The 19221-nt window shown below is 39.7% G+C and overlaps 1 protein-coding gene across 32 annotated transcripts in view; it reads left to right on the plus strand.

The window, feature by feature from the left end:
- Positions 1 to 19221, plus strand: part of BTRC (beta-transducin repeat containing E3 ubiquitin protein ligase) — a 188940-nt gene that overhangs the window by 164085 nt on the left and 5634 nt on the right. For 31 of the 32 annotated variants that reach the window (XM_021072709.2, XM_084995221.1, XM_084995234.1 and 28 more), the window contains 8 exons: positions 68 to 164; positions 872 to 1009; positions 1477 to 1595; positions 3386 to 3635; positions 4128 to 4246; positions 5919 to 6029; positions 7491 to 7569; positions 17636 to 17828. In XM_021072709.2, coding sequence (XP_020928368.1) covers positions 68 to 164; positions 872 to 1009; positions 1477 to 1595; positions 3386 to 3635; positions 4128 to 4246; positions 5919 to 6029; positions 7491 to 7569; positions 17636 to 17797 — 1075 coding nt within the window. In that variant the 3' untranslated portion in view covers positions 17798 to 17828. Of the gene's footprint in view, positions 1 to 67; positions 165 to 871; positions 1010 to 1476; positions 1596 to 3385; positions 3636 to 4127; positions 4247 to 5918; positions 6030 to 7490; positions 8734 to 9339; positions 10211 to 17635; positions 17829 to 19221 lie in introns of those variants that run through there. The other variant, XR_014826809.1, reaches the window with a different exon arrangement.

Below are 19221 nucleotides of genomic sequence, written 5' to 3' on the forward strand. Positions count from 1 at the left end.
TTAAAGAAATATGAAGTTCCTTGTAAATGTATAATATGATTTTTATTGGGAAATATTTGTTTTTTAGGGGACAGTATTTATTCAAAAACAAACCTCCTGATGGGAATGCTCCTCCCAACTCTTTTTATAGAGCACTTTATCCTAAAATTATACAAGACATTGAGGTAAGAATATATGTATATTTGGGCATTTGCCAAATACTAGAGAATCATCAACATTCTTCAGTAACAGCAGTGTTATAGCAAACCCATTAAGGTTTATTGATGTGGGTTAAAAATCAGTTTCTTCACAAGTGAATAGGGAAGATAAAATATAGTAAATTGCCAAGCAAAATTTTAAAGCTTTTAAGTTATTCACTGATAAATACATGAAAGAGAGTATGATAATAGCTTTAAAACTGTTGAAGTTGCACTTATAAGCTGTCATTCAAATATCTTCTGAATTGAGCCTCTGTGGAAGCTCACTGGTAGAAATGGCTACCACAAATGTAAGATGAGCACTGAGCAGGTAACCTCATATGAGTCATAGCAAGTGGCAAAATATTTTACAACTTTAAATAGTGGCTTTTTAAAAATATCTTTAGGGAGTTCTCTTGCGGTGCAGCAGGTTAAGGATCTGGTGTTGTCATTGCAGTGGCTTGGGTCACTGCTGTGGCTCAGGTTCGATCCCTAGCCCAGGAACTGCCACATGCCGTGGGCATGGCCAAAGATTTTTAAAAATAAGAAAGTTTTTACATTTTTAGTATGTGTTAAGTTCTGTGTATCCAGTAGAGTAGAGCACTGAGCATTTGTCATAGGTTGCCATGAAATTCAGATGAGAGTTTAGTTCCCTAAAACTAATTACAGCTTCTTTACCCATTCCTTCCTCTCAGACGATAGAATCTAATTGGCGATGTGGAAGACATAGCTTACAGAGAATCCACTGCCGAAGTGAAACGAGCAAAGGAGTCTACTGTTTACAGTATGATGATCAGAAGATAGTAAGTGGCCTTCGAGACAACACAATCAAGGTGAGGTCTCTTCAGTTATGGGAAGGTGGCTGAAGGGGTGAGGGGGACTACAATCCCTAAAGCAATCCAAAGCATAAACTCTAAGCAGTATTTCCAGAAAGTAAGTGAGAGTCCCAAAGCCAAAAATCGTTTCCTTTAAGGAAAAGTACCTGCTTACCCACAGAAACACATGCAAATGGGTAGTGCTAAGGTTAAATTCTCTTCTTGAAGTGCCCTGAATGGGCTATTAGTCTTTTGGCCCTCACATAATTATAGGCTACCCCTGTTTCCTTAATGAAAAGGATCAAGTCTGCATTAGTACTGAAGCCACATATATATAGGTGCTTCGCTATACCTATAGAGAAGAATGCATTCCACACTACTCTGGGCTTTGATTCTTTTGGGGACTCAAACACAAAATAGAGCCAGCAAGTCTCTGCAGCACCCCATTATCATAGTGATCAAAAGGATCTTGTTTGCCATCCTAGATCTGGGATAAAAGCACATTGGAATGCAAGCGAATTCTCACAGGCCACACAGGTTCTGTCCTGTGTCTCCAGTATGATGAGAGGGTGATCATAACTGGATCGTCGGATTCCACAGTCAGGTAGAAAATTTCAATAATCTTTAGAACTCTGAAATGTCAGGTGTACTCTATTCTGTCTTAGTAATTTTGTATATATGTGCATGAACATAGTTCGAAAACTTTATAACTAAAGAATAAACCATCAGCTCCCTCCATAGTTGTGTTAATCTAGAACTAGAAAACTTGATTTAGGAATGGTTATGATAAGTTTACATTTCTGCACATTTAAGAAACTATATATTCTGTTTTAATTTGGGGGAATCATCTCTTATAGAAACGTGGTAAACCTTGCATTTCTTACAAAAACCACCTCACAGGGGAATGACATGAGTGGAATGGAGCCTTCCTTTCAGGTGGTTATAGCTATAGTGCAGGCACGCATTATCTCCTTTAAAATGTGTACAGGTGAGCAGTACTCTCTCTTTGCCAGCCCCTCCCCTGCTGTCCCTGCAGTTTTTAATTGCAGGCTTCACTCAGGGAGGGGGCTTCAATTTCCAGAGGCATTAGTAATTTGATGACACAGCCATTATGCTGCTGGAGTCCAGTGTAGCTTGAGTTCTGGGTACCAGCAGCACTGCTGGAAACCTCTGTTAGGAATTTTGCCTTGAGCTAAAGGGTTTAGCAAACATAATGCATCAAAAGTAACTTTAAAAAAATAGAAAAAAAAAAAAAAAGCAGTTAACTGCATTGTTAGATTCTCTGAAGTTAAAAGTTTACCTTCCAAGTTATCCTCTGTAAATAGAAAAGGCCATTTCTTTTTCTTGTCTTTTGACTTAAAGGCATAGCAGACTCAGTTCTTAGAGTTATCAACATTTAACATTTATTGATGCTTATGGAGTGCCTCAAGGAAGCTGAAAGTTAATAGAAGCTAACATCATTTCTAGGATAAGGGAAAAAATGATTTCCTGAAAGAGGGGGTTAAACTGGAAAAAGAAATAAAATGTGTTAGTAAAACCAAAGTAAACGTACAGAAGTAGAGTGGTCAAAGCAAAATATATCCTCACACAGCAGTCTCAAGCTATTCAAGGGTCCTGCCCTCTGCTGCGAAACCTATATATATATTGGGGTGGCCATTCTTGATACCTACCCTCATTTAAGACACAGAAATGGGGCCTTAGATTTAGGGTCTAGGTAATCTTAGGCCTTGACCTGTGTGGTAAAAACCAAGATCCAGAGTCGTCAAGCTCAGATCCATAGTACTGAGTCATCTGTTAGAGAAGTTTCTTGGCCTCTATCTGTTCTAAGACCTGAGGGCTGCCTCTTGGGACCACCAGTGCTGCAGTTATTAATTAAATATATCAGATTGTGGAGTTCCCTCATGGCCTATTGGTTAAGGATTCGGCATTGTCATTGCTGTGGCTCAGATTCGATCCCTGGCCTGGGAACTTCTTCATGCCATGGGTGCAGGCAAAAATACATATATGCGTGTATTTCTTAAATTTTAAATTTTTCTAACAGATTGAGTGTCAGAAGCTTTATAGTCATCTCGAAGTCTGGGGCCAATTAGCTGGTGACTGTGGCTGCAGGCTCATTCCTGCCCCCAAACAACTAGCACAGATTTCCAAGTTGTGTATCTTAAGGATTTCACACTGGCAGCATCCCATCCCCTTCCTCTTCCCACTCTCACAGTCCAGTCGTCTGTGTACCACTTCCCCATGCTCCATCAGTGCACTTTACCGCAGCTTAATCTCAAAGCTGCAAAAGGAGAGTAGGGTGCAACCCTAACTATGAGATTAGCATGGGAGGGGTGTAATGGATTGTAGCTTGAGGACCACTGCAATCTCAGATGATCTTAATGCTGTTTGTTCCAGGGTGTGGGATGTAAATACAGGTGAAATGCTAAACACATTGATTCACCATTGTGAAGCTGTTCTGCACTTGCGTTTCAATAATGGCATGATGGTGACCTGCTCCAAAGACCGTTCCATTGCGGTATGGGATATGGCCTCCCCAACTGACATCACCCTCCGGAGGGTACTTGTTGGACACCGAGCTGCAGTCAATGTTGTGGACTTTGATGACAAGTACATCGTTTCTGCATCTGGGGACAGGACTATAAAGGTAATAAGGCCTTTTTTAATAAGTCCCCAGCTTGAAATAGGGGAGTTCATATGGAAATCTGATCAAGGGCAGAGTGTCTAACCATCTCTGTAGAATACTTAATATTTAAATCAGATACTAGTTTATGTGTAAAAGGTAATGAGAGAGAAGTTGTGTGACAATTTTGGTTAGGTATTTTATTCCTGTAAATAATGCTGAGTATGAAAAAGACAAGGGTAAATTTAGGTTCAAGAATTAGTCTGCAAGACCAGACTAACCCCATCAGAGTATGTTAGTTTGAGGAATTCTCATGTAATAGCGGCCAGCTACAAATTAGCCCTTTGTTACTTTTAATTAAACCTGTCAGTTTTTGATTTGATTTGGATTGGTTTGAGAAGTTAAATTCCCCCTATTAGTCCAGTTCTATTTTTCTGCTTTCCTAAGGCTCCATTTTGCCATAGATTTTACTAGTAAAAGCACCAAATCAACTGCCAAGTGCTATTTTTGTTTTAGGTATGGAACACAAGTACTTGTGAATTTGTACGGACCTTAAATGGACACAAACGTGGAATTGCCTGTTTGCAGTACAGAGATAGGCTGGTTGTGAGTGGCTCATCTGACAACACTATCAGGTGAGCAGCAAGTGCCCTTGCCCAGAAGGGATCAGTATTATCCTGCCATTCATTGTTTGCACACAGATCAAACAAATCTCCAACTGTGTAATGTTTATGATAAAATGTTTTTCCTTTCTGTAGCTTTGTACAGGTCAAAAGTTTGCCCCAAGCAGAGAGGAAGCACAGCAAAGCCTTTTGTTGATGTGTTTCCTCCCTATAATAGTTTTATCACCGGATAGACCTATTTAAAAAGTACTGCTGGGAGTTCTCTTGTGGCACACTGGATTAAGGATCTGGCATTTTCACTGCAGTGACTTGGGTGGCTGCTATGGCGTGGGTTCAATTCCTGGTCTGGGAACTTCCACATGCCATAGGCGCAGCCAAAAAAAACCTAAAAATAAAAAATGAAAGGTACTGTTTGAATGAAGAAGTGGGCGAGAGAGATTAAAATGGAGGACTTTCTCTTTAAATTTCTCCTGTCTACAGTTGAAAAGTAATAATAAATAGCTAAAGACCTTTTCTCTTTTTCACTGTTCTTAAAAAAAGTAAAAAGATGTTTCCCTATTAGAAATGGCACATTTTGTTTGCTTAGCATTGCCTAACTGACCAAGGAGTTACCAGTCTTTGAAATTATGAAGAATCCACAAATTGAAGTGTCTTTTGGTGTTTTCCCTTCAGGAAGATGAATGACACACATAAGAATTTGGAAGATTCATCAGCCCTCTCCCCTCCAAAGAAGTACTAAGGGAATGAAAAGACCATTGAAAAAATAGCAGAGCTATTGTTATATCTAAGGGAATTATCATTCCTAGAAATCATTGGAATTAGTCACAAAGCATACAATTTAAATTAGCATATAAAACTTTTTGAGAACTTTGCAATTTCATTAGATGAGAAAAACTGTCCTAGATAGAGGACAAAAGCAGAGAGTGTCCTCAGTGACAGAGGTGGACATACGTTGTGAGAGAAGGATGTCACTGATACTGTGTTTCTTTTTTCTTCTTCTTCTTTTTTTTTTTTTTTTTCCTGTTTACAGAGCATCTGTAGCATATGGAAGTTCCCAAGCTAAGGGTTGAATCGGAGCTGTAGCTGCTGGTCTACACCACAGCCCCAGCAATGCAGGATCCTGGCCACATCTGCAACCTATGCCACAGCTCACAACAATGCCGGATCCTTAATCTGCTGAGGTAGGACAGGGATCCAACACACATCCTCGTAGACACTAGACACTATGTCGGATTCTTAATCCTCTGAGCTGCAGTAGGAGCTTCGGGTGTTTCATTCTTATTAACTTTGATTTCAGGAAACATTATTTTCTGTGCTTAGCTGTTTCCTTCATAGGCAACTGTATACATTGAATTCATCCTCTATATATTTTTTTGTCTTTTTTAAAATTTTATTAAATATTAGGGCCGCACTCGCAGCATCATCCTCTATATTTCTTTATGACCCTGATTACAGAATTATATAAGGCTTGATGCTTTGAAAATGTATACTACATATTTGAATTAAATTGTACATATTTCTGCCCAAGTTATATGGCAGAAAGGAAATAAATTACATTAAAAGCAATAAATTTGTGTATTATGAGTGTGGATTGTTTAAAAAGATATATGAAGTATGTTATTATAACATTCCAAACTTAGGAAAGAATACATGAAAATTTCCTTGATTCAATTTTCTCTTTAAGATTATGGGACATAGAATGTGGTGCATGCTTACGAGTATTAGAAGGCCATGAGGAATTGGTGCGCTGTATTCGATTTGATAATAAGAGGATAGTCAGTGGAGCCTATGATGGGTGAGTTTGCCAAAAGGGTTGTAAAAGCATCTACTTCTTAATCCCTCCTGCCTGAGGACATTTAATATAGCCTTCCTCATCTCTAAAAGATTACAGATATCACAGAAAGAGTCTGATACAGTATTTCCTATGTCTTTTGTATATTCAGCTCTCCTTTGTTTACTCTTTTCCAAAATATTCTTCCCAATCGTTTAATTGTACTTTTTTGCTCATGATTTTCATTAACATTTGGGGGGGGTCGTTATTATATATTTGTCTGTTTTGCCCTATAAAGCGAAGAGCCAGATAAACCCAGTATATCAGCATAAGCATGTAAAAATAGTGACTTATTAATAAAACTGAAATGTTGGCAGATAGTATCTTTGAGGGGGCTTAGGATTGTAGGGTCTTGAAATTTTATCCCTTTGAGTGATTTCTAAAGTATAGCTCTCTTGTCTTTACTACCTAGCATTTTATTCACAATGAGTTCAGTAATTCTTCTTTTCCTTCGGTCTGATTTCCAGTGGTTATAGAGTCCATTCATGTTGTGGATAGATCCCATGTCCAGCAATGCTAATATGCACAGAGTAAATTCTTATAAAAGTATGTTCACTTATGAAATGCTCTCTATCATTTCTTCTCTTCAGGATGCCTGATTTAGGGGAGTAGAAGGCCACAGTTCAAATATTGGCAGCTTTGTTAAATATTAGAAACTAATTTAAAATGTTATCTCAGTTTATGAGCTGGCTATATTGATAAAGACAACTCAGACAGCAGTAAGTGTTAACAATCCCACTTCCTTTGAGTCAGCCAGCACTGTCATACCCTTGGGGAATTAATTGTTCAGGGTATGATAACATGTCCCAGCTAAGTCCAAGGTTGTATTTTTTCATTGCTCTGGTTTTGATCTATACCCACGTTTTCTTGGGTTTTGTCTGTTACTTAACCTTGAGGAGACATGACCTATAATTGATTTTCAGAAGGGGTAAACCTTTCTTACTTAAATCAAAATAGGAGAATTTGCTTATATAAACTCCAGAGCTCTTAAATGGACCCCAGTCCTCTGGCACAGGTGACTTGGGCCATTCTTAGAATTGACCAGAAGAAAAATGCCTAGGTTGTAGGTTTATTGGTCTAAGTGAACTCTCATATCATGGAGAGTTCTAATATATAAGATCTCCTCTTGGCCATAGAGTATGGTATAACTTTACCATTCACTATCTTCAGTTTGGTTAAAGCCAACCTGTTTCTTGTTTTTAGGTCAGTCATGTACATTTTCCCCTTTTAAGACCAATAAGCTCTACCTAAGAATGAATGCAAGAACCGAGTCTCCAAAACAAAAAAGTTTTTGTATATTCCTGTGAGCTACGTTTATCATAAACTGTCTTCAGTGTGCATATTGATTGTCATGACTTTTTGCTATTCTTCCTGTGTTCTAATTTTTCTTTTAACTAAGTTTTTTGTCCCCTTTTTGATGTTTAGAAAAATTAAAGTGTGGGATCTTATAGCTGCTTTGGATCCCCGTGCTCCTGCAGGAACTCTCTGTCTTCGGACCCTTGTGGTAAGAGCCTTGTTCACTGGTTTGGGGAGCAGGAAGAGGAAGAAATTAACATTGATGTGCTGTGGAATACAGATCTGGATTTGATAGTTAGAACTTCACAAAGCTTACTACTAAGTGGAAAGGCAACCAATACATGACAATAAAATATGTTTATATAGCTGCCTTTCATCCAAAAGTACTTTAGAGACTGTATATGGAGAGGAATGTGGCAGCTGTTCAACAGCTGCACAGCAACTCTGCACAACAGTTTAGTACAGGAAGTGAATAAGAATTCTGTATCCACCAGAAACAGTAGGGGGTACTTAGGTAGAGAGAACATAATTACTCAAATTGGAACCTGTCCAGAATCTGAGGACCTGCACACCTGTGCCTGCAATAAGTGCCATGGGAGTCTACGCGAACCCCCGGTCATCCCCAAGTTCCACTTCCTATTTAAGGCATGCTGCTTCCAGCAATTTGAATCCTGTTTCTTTTATTCTAATATTCCCCTTCCCTGAACATCTTGACATCTGGGGAAAGAAGTGACTCAGAAGTAAGAATTTCACCTCAAAAGTGCCAAGTTCTTTATCAAAGAGTAAGCCAAAGGCCCAGATCAGAAAATAGCCTAAGGTTGAAAGCTGCTTCCTTTAGCAAAAGATAGGTGGGGCACCAGGGAGGACAGAATCTTTTGCACAACTCAGGAAAAAGATGAGAGCTAGCATTTGAAGCCCAATGTTCTGAATCCTGACTCTCAACTCTTCTGCTCCGGAGAAGAGAGAAGTGCATTTCTTTGTCTTCCTTGTTGGGATTTAAAACTTACTCTTTCAGCACCAGACCTGATTTACCTGCATGTTTCACACATAGGTTTTTAAAATGCATACTTTCAGGGGAGTTCCCTGATTAGGATTCAGAGCTTTCACAGGTCTGGCCCGGGTTCAGTCCCTCGTCTAGGAACTGATATCTCACATCTGGCTGCTGCACACCAAAAAAGCAATTATAAAATATGTACTTTCTTTCATTTACAATTAATCTGTGGAGTTCCTATCATAGCTCGGTGGTTAATAAACCCAACTAGTATCCATGAGGACTCGGGTTCAATTCCTGGCTTTGCTAAGTAGGTTAAGGATCCAGCATTGCTGTGAGCTGTGGTTTAGGTCGCAGATACAACTCAGATCCCACATTGCTGTGTCTGTGGCATAGGCCGGCAGCTACACCTCCAATTAGACCCCTGGCCTGGGAGCCTCCATATGCCTCAGGTGTGCCTCCCCCCAAAAAAGACAATCTAAGCCTGGTTTTTGAAGTATAATTTATGTACAGCAAAATTTGTCCTTTTTTTAGTGTACTTTTATGAAACACCACAATCAAGATGTAGAACATTTCTGTCACTGCAAAAATGATGCCCCTTCATATTAATCCTCTCTCTCCAATCCCTAGCAAATATCCCTACAGTTTTACTATCTTATGAGTGTCATGTAAATTAGATCATACACTATGTATTTTTTTTGCTTTTGGCTTTTTTCACTTCATACACATTGTTGTATGTATTAATATTTTGTTCCTTTTTATTGCTGAGTAGTATTCCATTGTATGGATGAACCAATTTCTTTATCTGTTCACTAGTTTGGAATGTTTCCAGTCTTTGGTAATACTGAAAACATTCTCTATACATGGTTTTTTTGGGGTTTTTTGTTTTTTGTTTTTTTCCTTTCTTTTTAGGGCCACCCTCATGGCATATGGAGATCCCCTTGCTAGGGGTCAAATTGGAGCTATAGCCGCTGGCCTGTGCCACAGCCACAGCAATGCCAGATCTGAGCTGTGCCTGTGACCTACACCACAGCTCATTGCAATGCCAGATCCTTAACCCACTGAGTGAGGCCATGCATCCTCATGGATACTAGTCAGATTTGTTTCTGCTGAGCCATGATGGGAACTCCCCCATACAGGCGTCTGTATGTACCTTTTTTTTTTTTTTTTTTCTTTTTCGTTTCTCTTAGGTAAATACCTAGGAGTAAGATTTCTGAGTAACTACAAAGCTATTTCCCAAAGTAGCATTTTGGGAGTTTGCGAATGCAAATGATTTTACATTTCTACTGACATTGTATGAATGTTCCATTTTTCCACATCCTTGACAGGAATTAATATTGCCAGTTTTTTTAAATATTATAGCTATTCGAGTGAGTGTGTAGTGGTTGTAGTCTGTTTTTCATTTCTGTGATAGGTAGTGGTATAGAACGTCTTTTCATGTGTTTATCTTCTTTTGAAATGTCTGTTCAAATTTCATCCTTATTTATTTTTTATTTAAAAATTATTTTTATTTTATGTTTGCATATAGTTGATTTACAATGTTGTGTTAGTTTCAGGTGTACAGCAGAGTGATTCAGTTATACATATATTCATTCTTCAGATTGTTTTCATATAGGTTATTACAATAAGTAGAGTAGAATTCCCTGTGCTATATATATTGTAGGTTCTTGTTGATTATCTATCGTATATATAGTAGTATGTATATGTTAATCCCAGACTCCTAATTTATCCCTCCCCTCCGCCTTTCCCCTTTGGTAGCCATTCATTTGTTTCCAAAGTCTGTTTTTGTTTAGTAAATAAGTTCATTTTGTATATCATTTTAAAAATCAGATTCCACATATAAAAGATGTCATGTAAATTTGTCGTTCTCTGACTTATTTCACTTCACTTAGTATGATAATCTCTAGGTCCATCCATGTTGCTGCGAATGGCATTATATCATTCTTTTTTATGGCTGAATAATATTTGCGTGTGTGTGTGTTCTTTATCTGTTCCTCTATCAATGGACATTTAGGTTGCTTCCATGTTTTGGCTATTGTAAATAGTGCTGCAGTGAACAATGGGGTGCATGTATCTTTTCGAATTATGGTTTTTTCCAGATATGTGCCCAGGAGTGGGATTGCTGGATCATATAATAGTTCTATTTTTAGTTTTTAAGAAACTTCCTTACTCTTCTCCATAGCAAGTGTATCAATTTAGATTCCTACCAACAGTGTAGGAGGGTTCCCTTTTCTCCACACCTTCTCCAGCATTTATTTGTAGACTTTTTGATGATGGCCATTCTGACCGGGGTGAGGTAATACCTCATTATAATTTTGATTTACATTTCTCTAATACTTAGCAGTTTTGAGCATCTTTTCATATACTTTTTGGCCGTCTGTATGTTTTTGGAGAAATATCTATTTAGATCTTCTGCCCATTTTTTATTAGATTATGATTTCCCTTACTGTGCAAAAGCTTTTAAATTTGATTAGGTCCCATTTGCTTATTTTTGTTTTTATTTTTAGTACTTTAGGGGTGGATCTGAAAAGATATTGCTGTTGGTGTTTTGTTTTGTTTTTTGGTCTTTTTTTGTCTTTTCTATGGCCGAACCCGCGGCACATGGAGGGTCCCAGGTTAGGGGTCTAATTGGAGCTGTAGCCACCAGGCTACACCACAGCCACAGCAAGGCTGGATCCTTAACCTACTGAGCAAGGCCAGGGATTGAACCCTCAACCTCATGGTTCCTAGTCGGATTTGTTAACCACTGAGCCATAGGATTCGTTAACCACTGAGCCACGACAGGAACTCCAGAAAAGATGTTGCTGCTGTTTATGTCAAAAAGTGTTCTGCCTTTGTTTTCTCTAAGAGTTTTGTAGTATCCGATCTTACATTTAGGTCTTTGACCCCTTTTCAGTGTATTTTTGTTAGAGAATGTTCTTATTTATTCTTCTACATATAGCTGTCCACTTTTCCCAGCACCACTTGTTTAAGAGACTGTCTTTTTTCTGTTGTGTATTCTTGCTTCCTTTGTCATAGATGAATTGACTGTAGGTGGGTGGTTTATTTCTGGGCTTTCTATCCTGTTCCACTGATCAGTGTGTCTGTTTTTGTACCAGTACCATACTGATGACTGTAACTTTGAAGTATAGTTTGAAGTCGGGAAGCCTGATTCCTGCAGCTCTGTTCTTCTTTCTCAGGCTTGCTTTGGCCTCATTTATTTATCAAGTTGTCTTACTAAGTTTTTAAAAACAGATTTATTGTGATATAGTTGATATGCAATAAAGTGGACATATTTAATAAATTTTGAAATATGTACAAAGCAGTGAAAACATCACTTCAACCATGATAATGAACATTTCCTCCTGCCCCCTATTCCATAGGAATCCCTCCTTCCCATCCCACCCTACTTTTCCCCAGGCTAATCCCCAGGCAACCACTTATCTGCTTTCTGCCAATATTGGTTGTTTTGCATTTTCTAGTGCTTCATAAGTGGAATCATACAATATGTACTCTCTTTTTTGCTTATCTCTTTTCACAAAATTATTTTGAGATTCACCCATGTTGTTGATGTAGATCAATAGTTCATTCTTTTTCGAAGATTACTGAGTTGCATTCCATCATGTGGTTATACCAAAATTTATCCATTTGCGAACTGATGAAAATTTAGGTTATTTCCAGTTTAGGGCTATTATGAGTAAAGTTTCTATAAACTTTTATGTACAAGTCTTTCTATAAACATACACTTTCATTTCTCTGGGATAAATCCTAAGAACAGAGTGGCTAGGTCACTTGGTAAGTGTATGTTTAATATTTTTAGAAACTGTCAAACTGTTTGCCAGAGTGATTATACAGTTTAAACATTGTGGTACAACTGGGCATGAGAATTCCAGTTACTGTACAGCCTCACCAATACTTAGTACAGTCTTTTGTGAGTCATTCTGATATATGTGTTATTGTACCTCATTGTGATTTTAATTTTATATCCCTAATATTAATAATGTTAACCATCTTCTCATGTGTTTATATGCCATCCATATATCTATTTTTGTTGAAGTGTTTGAATGTTTTGCCCATTATAAAATTGTGGAGTTCCCATTGTGGCTCAGTGGGTTAAGGACCTGATGTTGTTTCTATGAGGATGTGGGTTCAGTCGCTGGCCTTGCTTAGTGGGTTAAGGATTCAAGGTTGGAGCAAGCTACAGTGTAGGTTGCAGATGTGACTGAGATCTGGTGTTGCTGTGGCTGTAGTATTTGGCCCCAGCTGTGGCTTCAATTTGATCCCTGCCCCAGGATGCTCCATGTGCCACAGATGCGGCTATAAAAAACAAAACAAAAATAACAACAAAAACAACAACAACAAAAACAACGGAGTGTTTTTCTTATTATTGAGTTTCAGAATTCTTTTACAGATTCAGGATACAAGCCCTTTATCAGATATGTGATTTGCAAATATTGCTTCCCAATCCGCGGTTTGTTTTTTGTTTTTGTTTTTTTCTTTAAATTATCACTTGAAAAGCAGAAATTAATTGTCCCATGTGTCAACTTTTTCTGTTAGGGATTATGTTATTAGCTATTATACCTAAAAAAAAAAAATTCTTTTTGTCTTTTTGCCATTTCTTGGGCCACTCCCATGGCATATGGAGGTTCCCAGGCTAGGGGTCTAATCGGAGCCATAGCCACCAGCCTACACCAGAGCCACAGCAACGCAGTATCCGAGCCGCATCTGCAACCCACACCACAGCTCACAGCAACACTGGATTCTTAGCCCACTGAGCAAGGCCAGGGACCGAACCCACAACCTCATGGTTCCTAGTCGGATTCGTTAACCACTGCGCCATGACGGGAACTCCAATATACCTAAAAAAAAAAAAAAAAAAAAAAATTCTTGCCTAATCAAACTCACAGAGATTTTCCCTTCTATTTTCTTCCAGAAGTTTTTGTTTGTTTTGTTTTGTCTTGTTTTGTTATGTCTTTTGTCTTTTTGGGTCTGCACCCAAGGCATATGGAGGTTCCCAGGCTAGGGGTCGAATTGGAGCTATATCTGCCAGCCTACACCACAGCCACAGCAACGCCAGATCCGAGCCGAGTCTGTGACCTGCACCACAGCTCATGGCAATGCTGGATCCTTAACCCACTGAGCAAGGCCAGGAATTGAACCTGCAACCTCATGGTTTCTAGTCGGATTTGTTAACACTGAGCCACGACGGGAAATCCCTGTTTGTTTGTTTGTTTGTTTTCCTTTTCAGGGCTGTACTTGTGGCATATAGAAGTTCCCAGGCTAGGGATCGCATTGGAGCTGCAGCTACTGGCCTACACTAGAGCACAGCAATACCAGATCTGTGCCACATCTGCAACCTAGGCTGCAGCTTGCAGCAATGCCAGATCCTTAACCCACTGAGTAAGGCCAGGGATCAAACCCACATCCTCATGGACACTATGTGGAGTTCTTAACCCACTGAGTCACAATGAGAACTCTTCTTCTAGAAGTTTTATAGTTTTAAGTTTTACATTTTGAGTTAGTTTTTATGGATGTTACAAGATATGGATCAAAGCCATTGTTCCAGCTGCAATTATTCAGAAGACTATCCTTTTTCCTCTTATTTGTAGCTTTGTCAAAAGCCGACTTACCTTGTATGTGTGGGTCTACTTACCAACCTGTTCAGTTCCATTGACCTTTTTGTCTTTTTTTTTTTTTTTTTAAATGACTACCTGAGATATATGAAAGTTCCCGAGCTAGGAGTTGATCTGAGCCACAGCTGCAACCTATACCACAGCTGCTGCAATGCCAGATCCTTAACCCACTGCACTGGGCCAGTTCCAATCTGTATGCCTTTCATTTTTCTTTTTTGTTTCATTGTACCATCTGTCAATACAGTGTACAGAAGAATTGGTGAAAGTGGATGTCCTTATCTTTGGAAAAAACAATTTGGTCTTTTACCATTTTGTATATACCTTTATATAGATACTTGTTAGCTATAGGTTTTTCATAGATACAGTATCAGGGGATTGGAAAGTTCCTTTCAATTCCTAGATTGCTAAGAGTTTTTATTAGGAATGGGTGTTGGTTTTTGTTAAATGCTTTTATGTGCGTCATTGAGATGTTCATATGGTTTTTCACCTTTACTCAGTAATTGCCATATTACATTGATTTTTGAATGTTAAACCAAACTTTGAATCACTGTAGATTCCATGGACATTAAAAGGATTATAATAAAGGAATAGTATGAACAACTCTATGCCCCCAAAATTGATAACCTAGATGAAATGGACCAATCCCTTGAAAGATATAATCTTTCACAACTCAAAAAGAAATGGACATTCTGAACAGACCTATACCTATTAAAGAAATTAAATAAATAATTGGTAATCTTTCAAAACAGAAAGCACCAGGCCCAGATGGATTCACTAGTGAATTCTACTAAATGTTTAAGGAAGAAATTATACCAATTCTGCACAGTCTCGGAAGATAGAAGCAGATTGAATACTCTCTACTTCATTCTGTGAGGGCAGTATTACCTTAATCCCCAAACCAAACCAAGATACAAAAAAAAAAAAAAAAAGAAAACTACAGACCAATATATCTCATGAACACAGATATTCACCTAATGAGCTCATTTACATCTTGTAAAGAATGTAAAATGGGGAGTTCCCATCATGGTGCAGTGGTTAACAAATCCAACTAGGAACCATGAGGTTATGGGTTCGATCCCTGGCCTTACTCAAGGATCCAGCTCAAGGATCCAGCGTTGCGTGAGCTGTGGTGTAGGTTGCAGACGTGGCTCGGATCCTGTGTTGCTGTGGCTTTGGCGTAGGCCGGTGGCTACAGCTCTGATTAGACCCCTAGCCTGGGAACCTCCATATGCCGAGGGAGGGGCCCAAGAAATGGCAAAAAAGCAAAAAAAAAAAAGAACGTAAAATAGTGCAGCCTCTATGGAAAACAGTATGGGGATTTCTCAAAATATTAAAGATTGGAAGTTACTGTTGTGGCTCAGCAGAAATGAATCCGACTAGAATCTGTGAGGACGCGGGTTAGATCCCTGGCCTTGTTCAGTGGGTTAAGGATATGGCATTGCCATGAGCTGTGGTGTATGTTGCAGATGAGGCTCGGATCCAGCATTGCTATGGCCATGCCATAGGCCAGCAGCTACAGCTCTGATTCAACCCCAAGCCTGGGAACTTTCGTATGCCACGAGTGCAGCCCTAAAAAAAGAAAAAAAAAAAAAAAAATTAAAGATAGAATTACCATGTGATCCAGCATTCCCACTTCTTTGTATATGTCCAGAAGTATTGAAAGCAGGATTTCAAAGAGATATATACATACTCATGTTCATAGCAGTATTAAATCACAGTATCTAAGAGGTGGGAGCAACGTAAGTGTTCATTGACAGATAAATGGATACACAAAATGTGGTGTATATATGTATATAAATATATGTGTGTGTAAATGTATATATATAGAATATTTTTCAGCCTTAAGAAAGGAAATACTGTCACATGCTACGATGTGAATGAAACTTAAGGACATTATTCTAAGAGAAACAGGTTTATACCTGCTTCTAAGAGCCACATGTTAGATTTTCATGAATTTTGCAAGCTGGTCAAACTCAAATGGGTAGCTTGAAATTGGCCAGGATAGAAATTTTTATATCGTGGAGTTCCCGTCGTGGCGTAGTTGTTAACAAATCCGACTAGGAACCATGAGGTTGTGGGTTCGGTCCCTGGCCTTGCTCAGTGGGCTAATGATCCGGGGTTGCCGTGAGCTGTGGTGTAGGTTGCAGACACGGCTCGGATCCCGAGTTGCTGTGGCTGTGGCGTAGGCCGGTGGCTACAGCTCCGATTCGACCCCTAGCCTAGGAACCTCCATGTGCCGCGGGAGCGGCCCAAGAAATAGCAAAAAAAAGATAAAAAAAAAAGAAAAAAAAAGAAATTTTTACATCGTAAAATATACAAATGCTTTTACAAATTGGGGAGAGTTAGTTGGCAAATATATACCAGCACACTACTTATTGTTCATCAGTCATTAGTTTCTGGTTGTAAAAGATACAGAGAACATTTTTGGATGCAAACTGTTACATTTGGAATGGATGGGCAATGGGGCCCTACTATACAGCACAGGGAACTGTGTGTGATTGGATCACTTTGCTGTACCACAGAAATTGAAGAAACATTCTAAGTCAACTATAGTTTAAAAAAAAAAGATAAAGCCAGGGAAGTACTGAGGAATGTTCTCATTTAGCCTAAATCTAAGAGAGTTAGCCATGAGAAATTAGCGTAGTATTTGGCATGTATCAACTGTAGTGAATATTACTTTGTATATGAAGTCAACTTTTGAGGAGTTCCCTTCGTGGCTCAGTGGTTAATGAACCCGACTAGGAGCCATGAGGATACAGGTTCGATCCCTAGCCTTGCTCAGTGGGTTAAGGACCTGGTGTTGCCGTGAGCTGTGGTGTAGGTTGCAGACATGGCTCGGATTCTGCATTGCTGTGACTGTGTTGTAGGCCAGCAGTTGCAGCTCCAGTTTGACTCCTAGCCTGGAAACCTCCATATGCCACAGGTGTGGCCCAAAAAAAAAGGAGAAGAAGAAGAAGAAGAAATCAGCTTTTGACTTTTCCATCCTGCCTTTAATCCAAATTAAGATTTTTTTCCTCTCTCTTTCTCTCTCTCTCTTTTCTTTTTTTTTTTTTTTTGCTTTTTAGGGCTGCACCCTTGGCATATGGAGGTTCCAAGGCTAGGGGTCACATCTGAGCTACAGCTGCTGGACTACACCACAGTCACAGTAGTGCCAGATCCTCAACCCACTGAGCGAGGCCAGGGATTGAACCCTCATGGTTTCTAGTTGGATTTGTTTCCATTGCACCACGAAGGGAACTCCTCTGTATTCTTTTTTTTTTTTTTTTTTTTTTTTTTTTTGCCTTTTTGCCATTTCTTGGGCTGCTCCCGCGGCATATGGAGGTTCCCAGGCTAGGGGTCTAATCGGAGCTGTAGCTGCCAGCCTACAACAGAGCCACAGCAGCGTAGGATCCAAGCTACGTCTGCAACCTACACCACAGCTCAGGGCAACGCCGGATCGTTAACCCACTGAGCAAGGGCAGGTATCGAACCTGCAACCTCATGGTTCCTAGTCGGATTCGTTAACCACTGCGCCACCACAGAAACTCCTCCTCCTTCTCTGTATTCTTAAAACAGCTAAATGGTAGAGAAAAGTATCAGCATAGTCTTTCCGTGGACTCTTTTCAACATGTTGCTGAATTTGTGTCCTTTTGACTTTGAGTAATTCAAAAGTTTTGTTTCTGCTTCTTTAGGAGCATTCTGGAAGAGTTTTCCGGCTCCAGTTTGATGAATTCCAGATTGTCAGTAGTTCACATGATGACACAATCCTCATCTGGGACTTCCTAAATGATCCAGCTGCCCAAGCTGAACCCCCCCGCTCCCCTTCTCGCACATACACCTATATCTCCAGATAGATAATCATACACTGACCTCAGACTTGCCCAGGTATGAAAAATAATTGTGTACATAGCACTGTGGGTGGAAGATGAAGTATTGACTATACAGTACTGTGAGTTCATGGAGCCTTCTCATGCCCTTTCTATCTCGAAGTCCTATAAAGCAGGAAAAGCTGACAGCAGGAGACAGGGCTGGGGCTGCACACTGGTTGCCAGCCTCAGTTCTTAGATGATTCTTGAACTAGATCTACATGACCTTGTTTGTACAACTAATATTCCTGCCTGAGTAATCTAATAGGGTTGTTAAGAAATTAAAATGAGATTTGAATCTTCGGCTTTGTAATTTCCAGGTTAAACTCCTGCCTATAATGGTGACCCTTTAACCGAAGTAGATATTCAAATGTGAATGGAAAAATCTCCTGATGAAATATCATGCTGACTTCCCACAACTCTACCTTGTCAGTGTCACTTGATTTTAAAAGGTAGCATGGAGTTCCCGTCGTGGCGCAGTGGTTAACAAATCCGACTAGGAACCATGAACCATGAGGTTGCGGGTTCGATCTCTGGCCTTGCTCAGTGGGTTAAGGATCCGGTGTTGCTGTGAGCTGTGGTGTAGGTTGCAGACGTGGCTCGGATCCCGAGTTGCTGTGGCTCTGGCATAGGCCAGCGGCTACAGCTCCGATTCAACCCCTAGCCTGGGAACCTCCATATGCCGCAGGAGGGGCCCTAGAAAAGGCAAAAAGACACACAAAAAAATAAAGAAATAAAAGGTAGCAATTTTTTTTTTCTTACTCCTTTTTGGCTGCCCCGCAGTGTATGGAGTTCCTGGGCCAGGGATCAGATCTGAGCCATAGGTCGAAATGTGCAGCAGTGCCAGATCCTTTAACCCAGTGTGCCGGACCAGGGATTGAACCTGCATCCTACCATTTCCATTGTGCCACAGTGGGAACTCCTAAAAGGTAGCTTTTTTTGGTCCTCACATTCCCCATGCCCTCTAAAAGGAAAGCACTGTTTCTTGACCTTGGAAGTAGCTCTGGAGTTGGTAAAAACTCCATGTATTCTCCCACTTAAGTCTATCCTCTCTCGGGGCAGGGAAAGATCCTAATATTCATCTTAATCTATATTTTTGGTATATTCAGATCATACCTGCTGTCCTAACTAGTTCAAATATCGGTAATCACTGGTTTGGGAAAACTGTACTGGCTATTGGAGAGTATTGCCATTATCATGATTTCTTGTTTCCCACACTTGGCCTCTGTTCTTGTAGCAGGAGTGCACATTTAGTACATTTCTTTGCACATCTTTCTGCACTGGTTTCTTCTGAATAGGGTGTTTCATGCCCTGCTGGGATTGCCTTCGTGTTCACTTCTCTCATAGAGGCAGCGCTGCTTCCTCAACCAAGGCACACAGACAGGCCTGGTGAGAATCCTAGCAGTGTGCCC

This window comes from Sus scrofa, chromosome 14, assembly GCF_054392235.1.
Source record: "Sus scrofa isolate SSC_HxYL_T2T_F1_AM1 chromosome 14, Sscrofa_HxYL_maternal_Yorkshire_Landrace_v2.0, whole genome shotgun sequence".
Lineage (NCBI taxonomy): Eukaryota > Metazoa > Chordata > Mammalia > Artiodactyla > Suidae > Sus > Sus scrofa.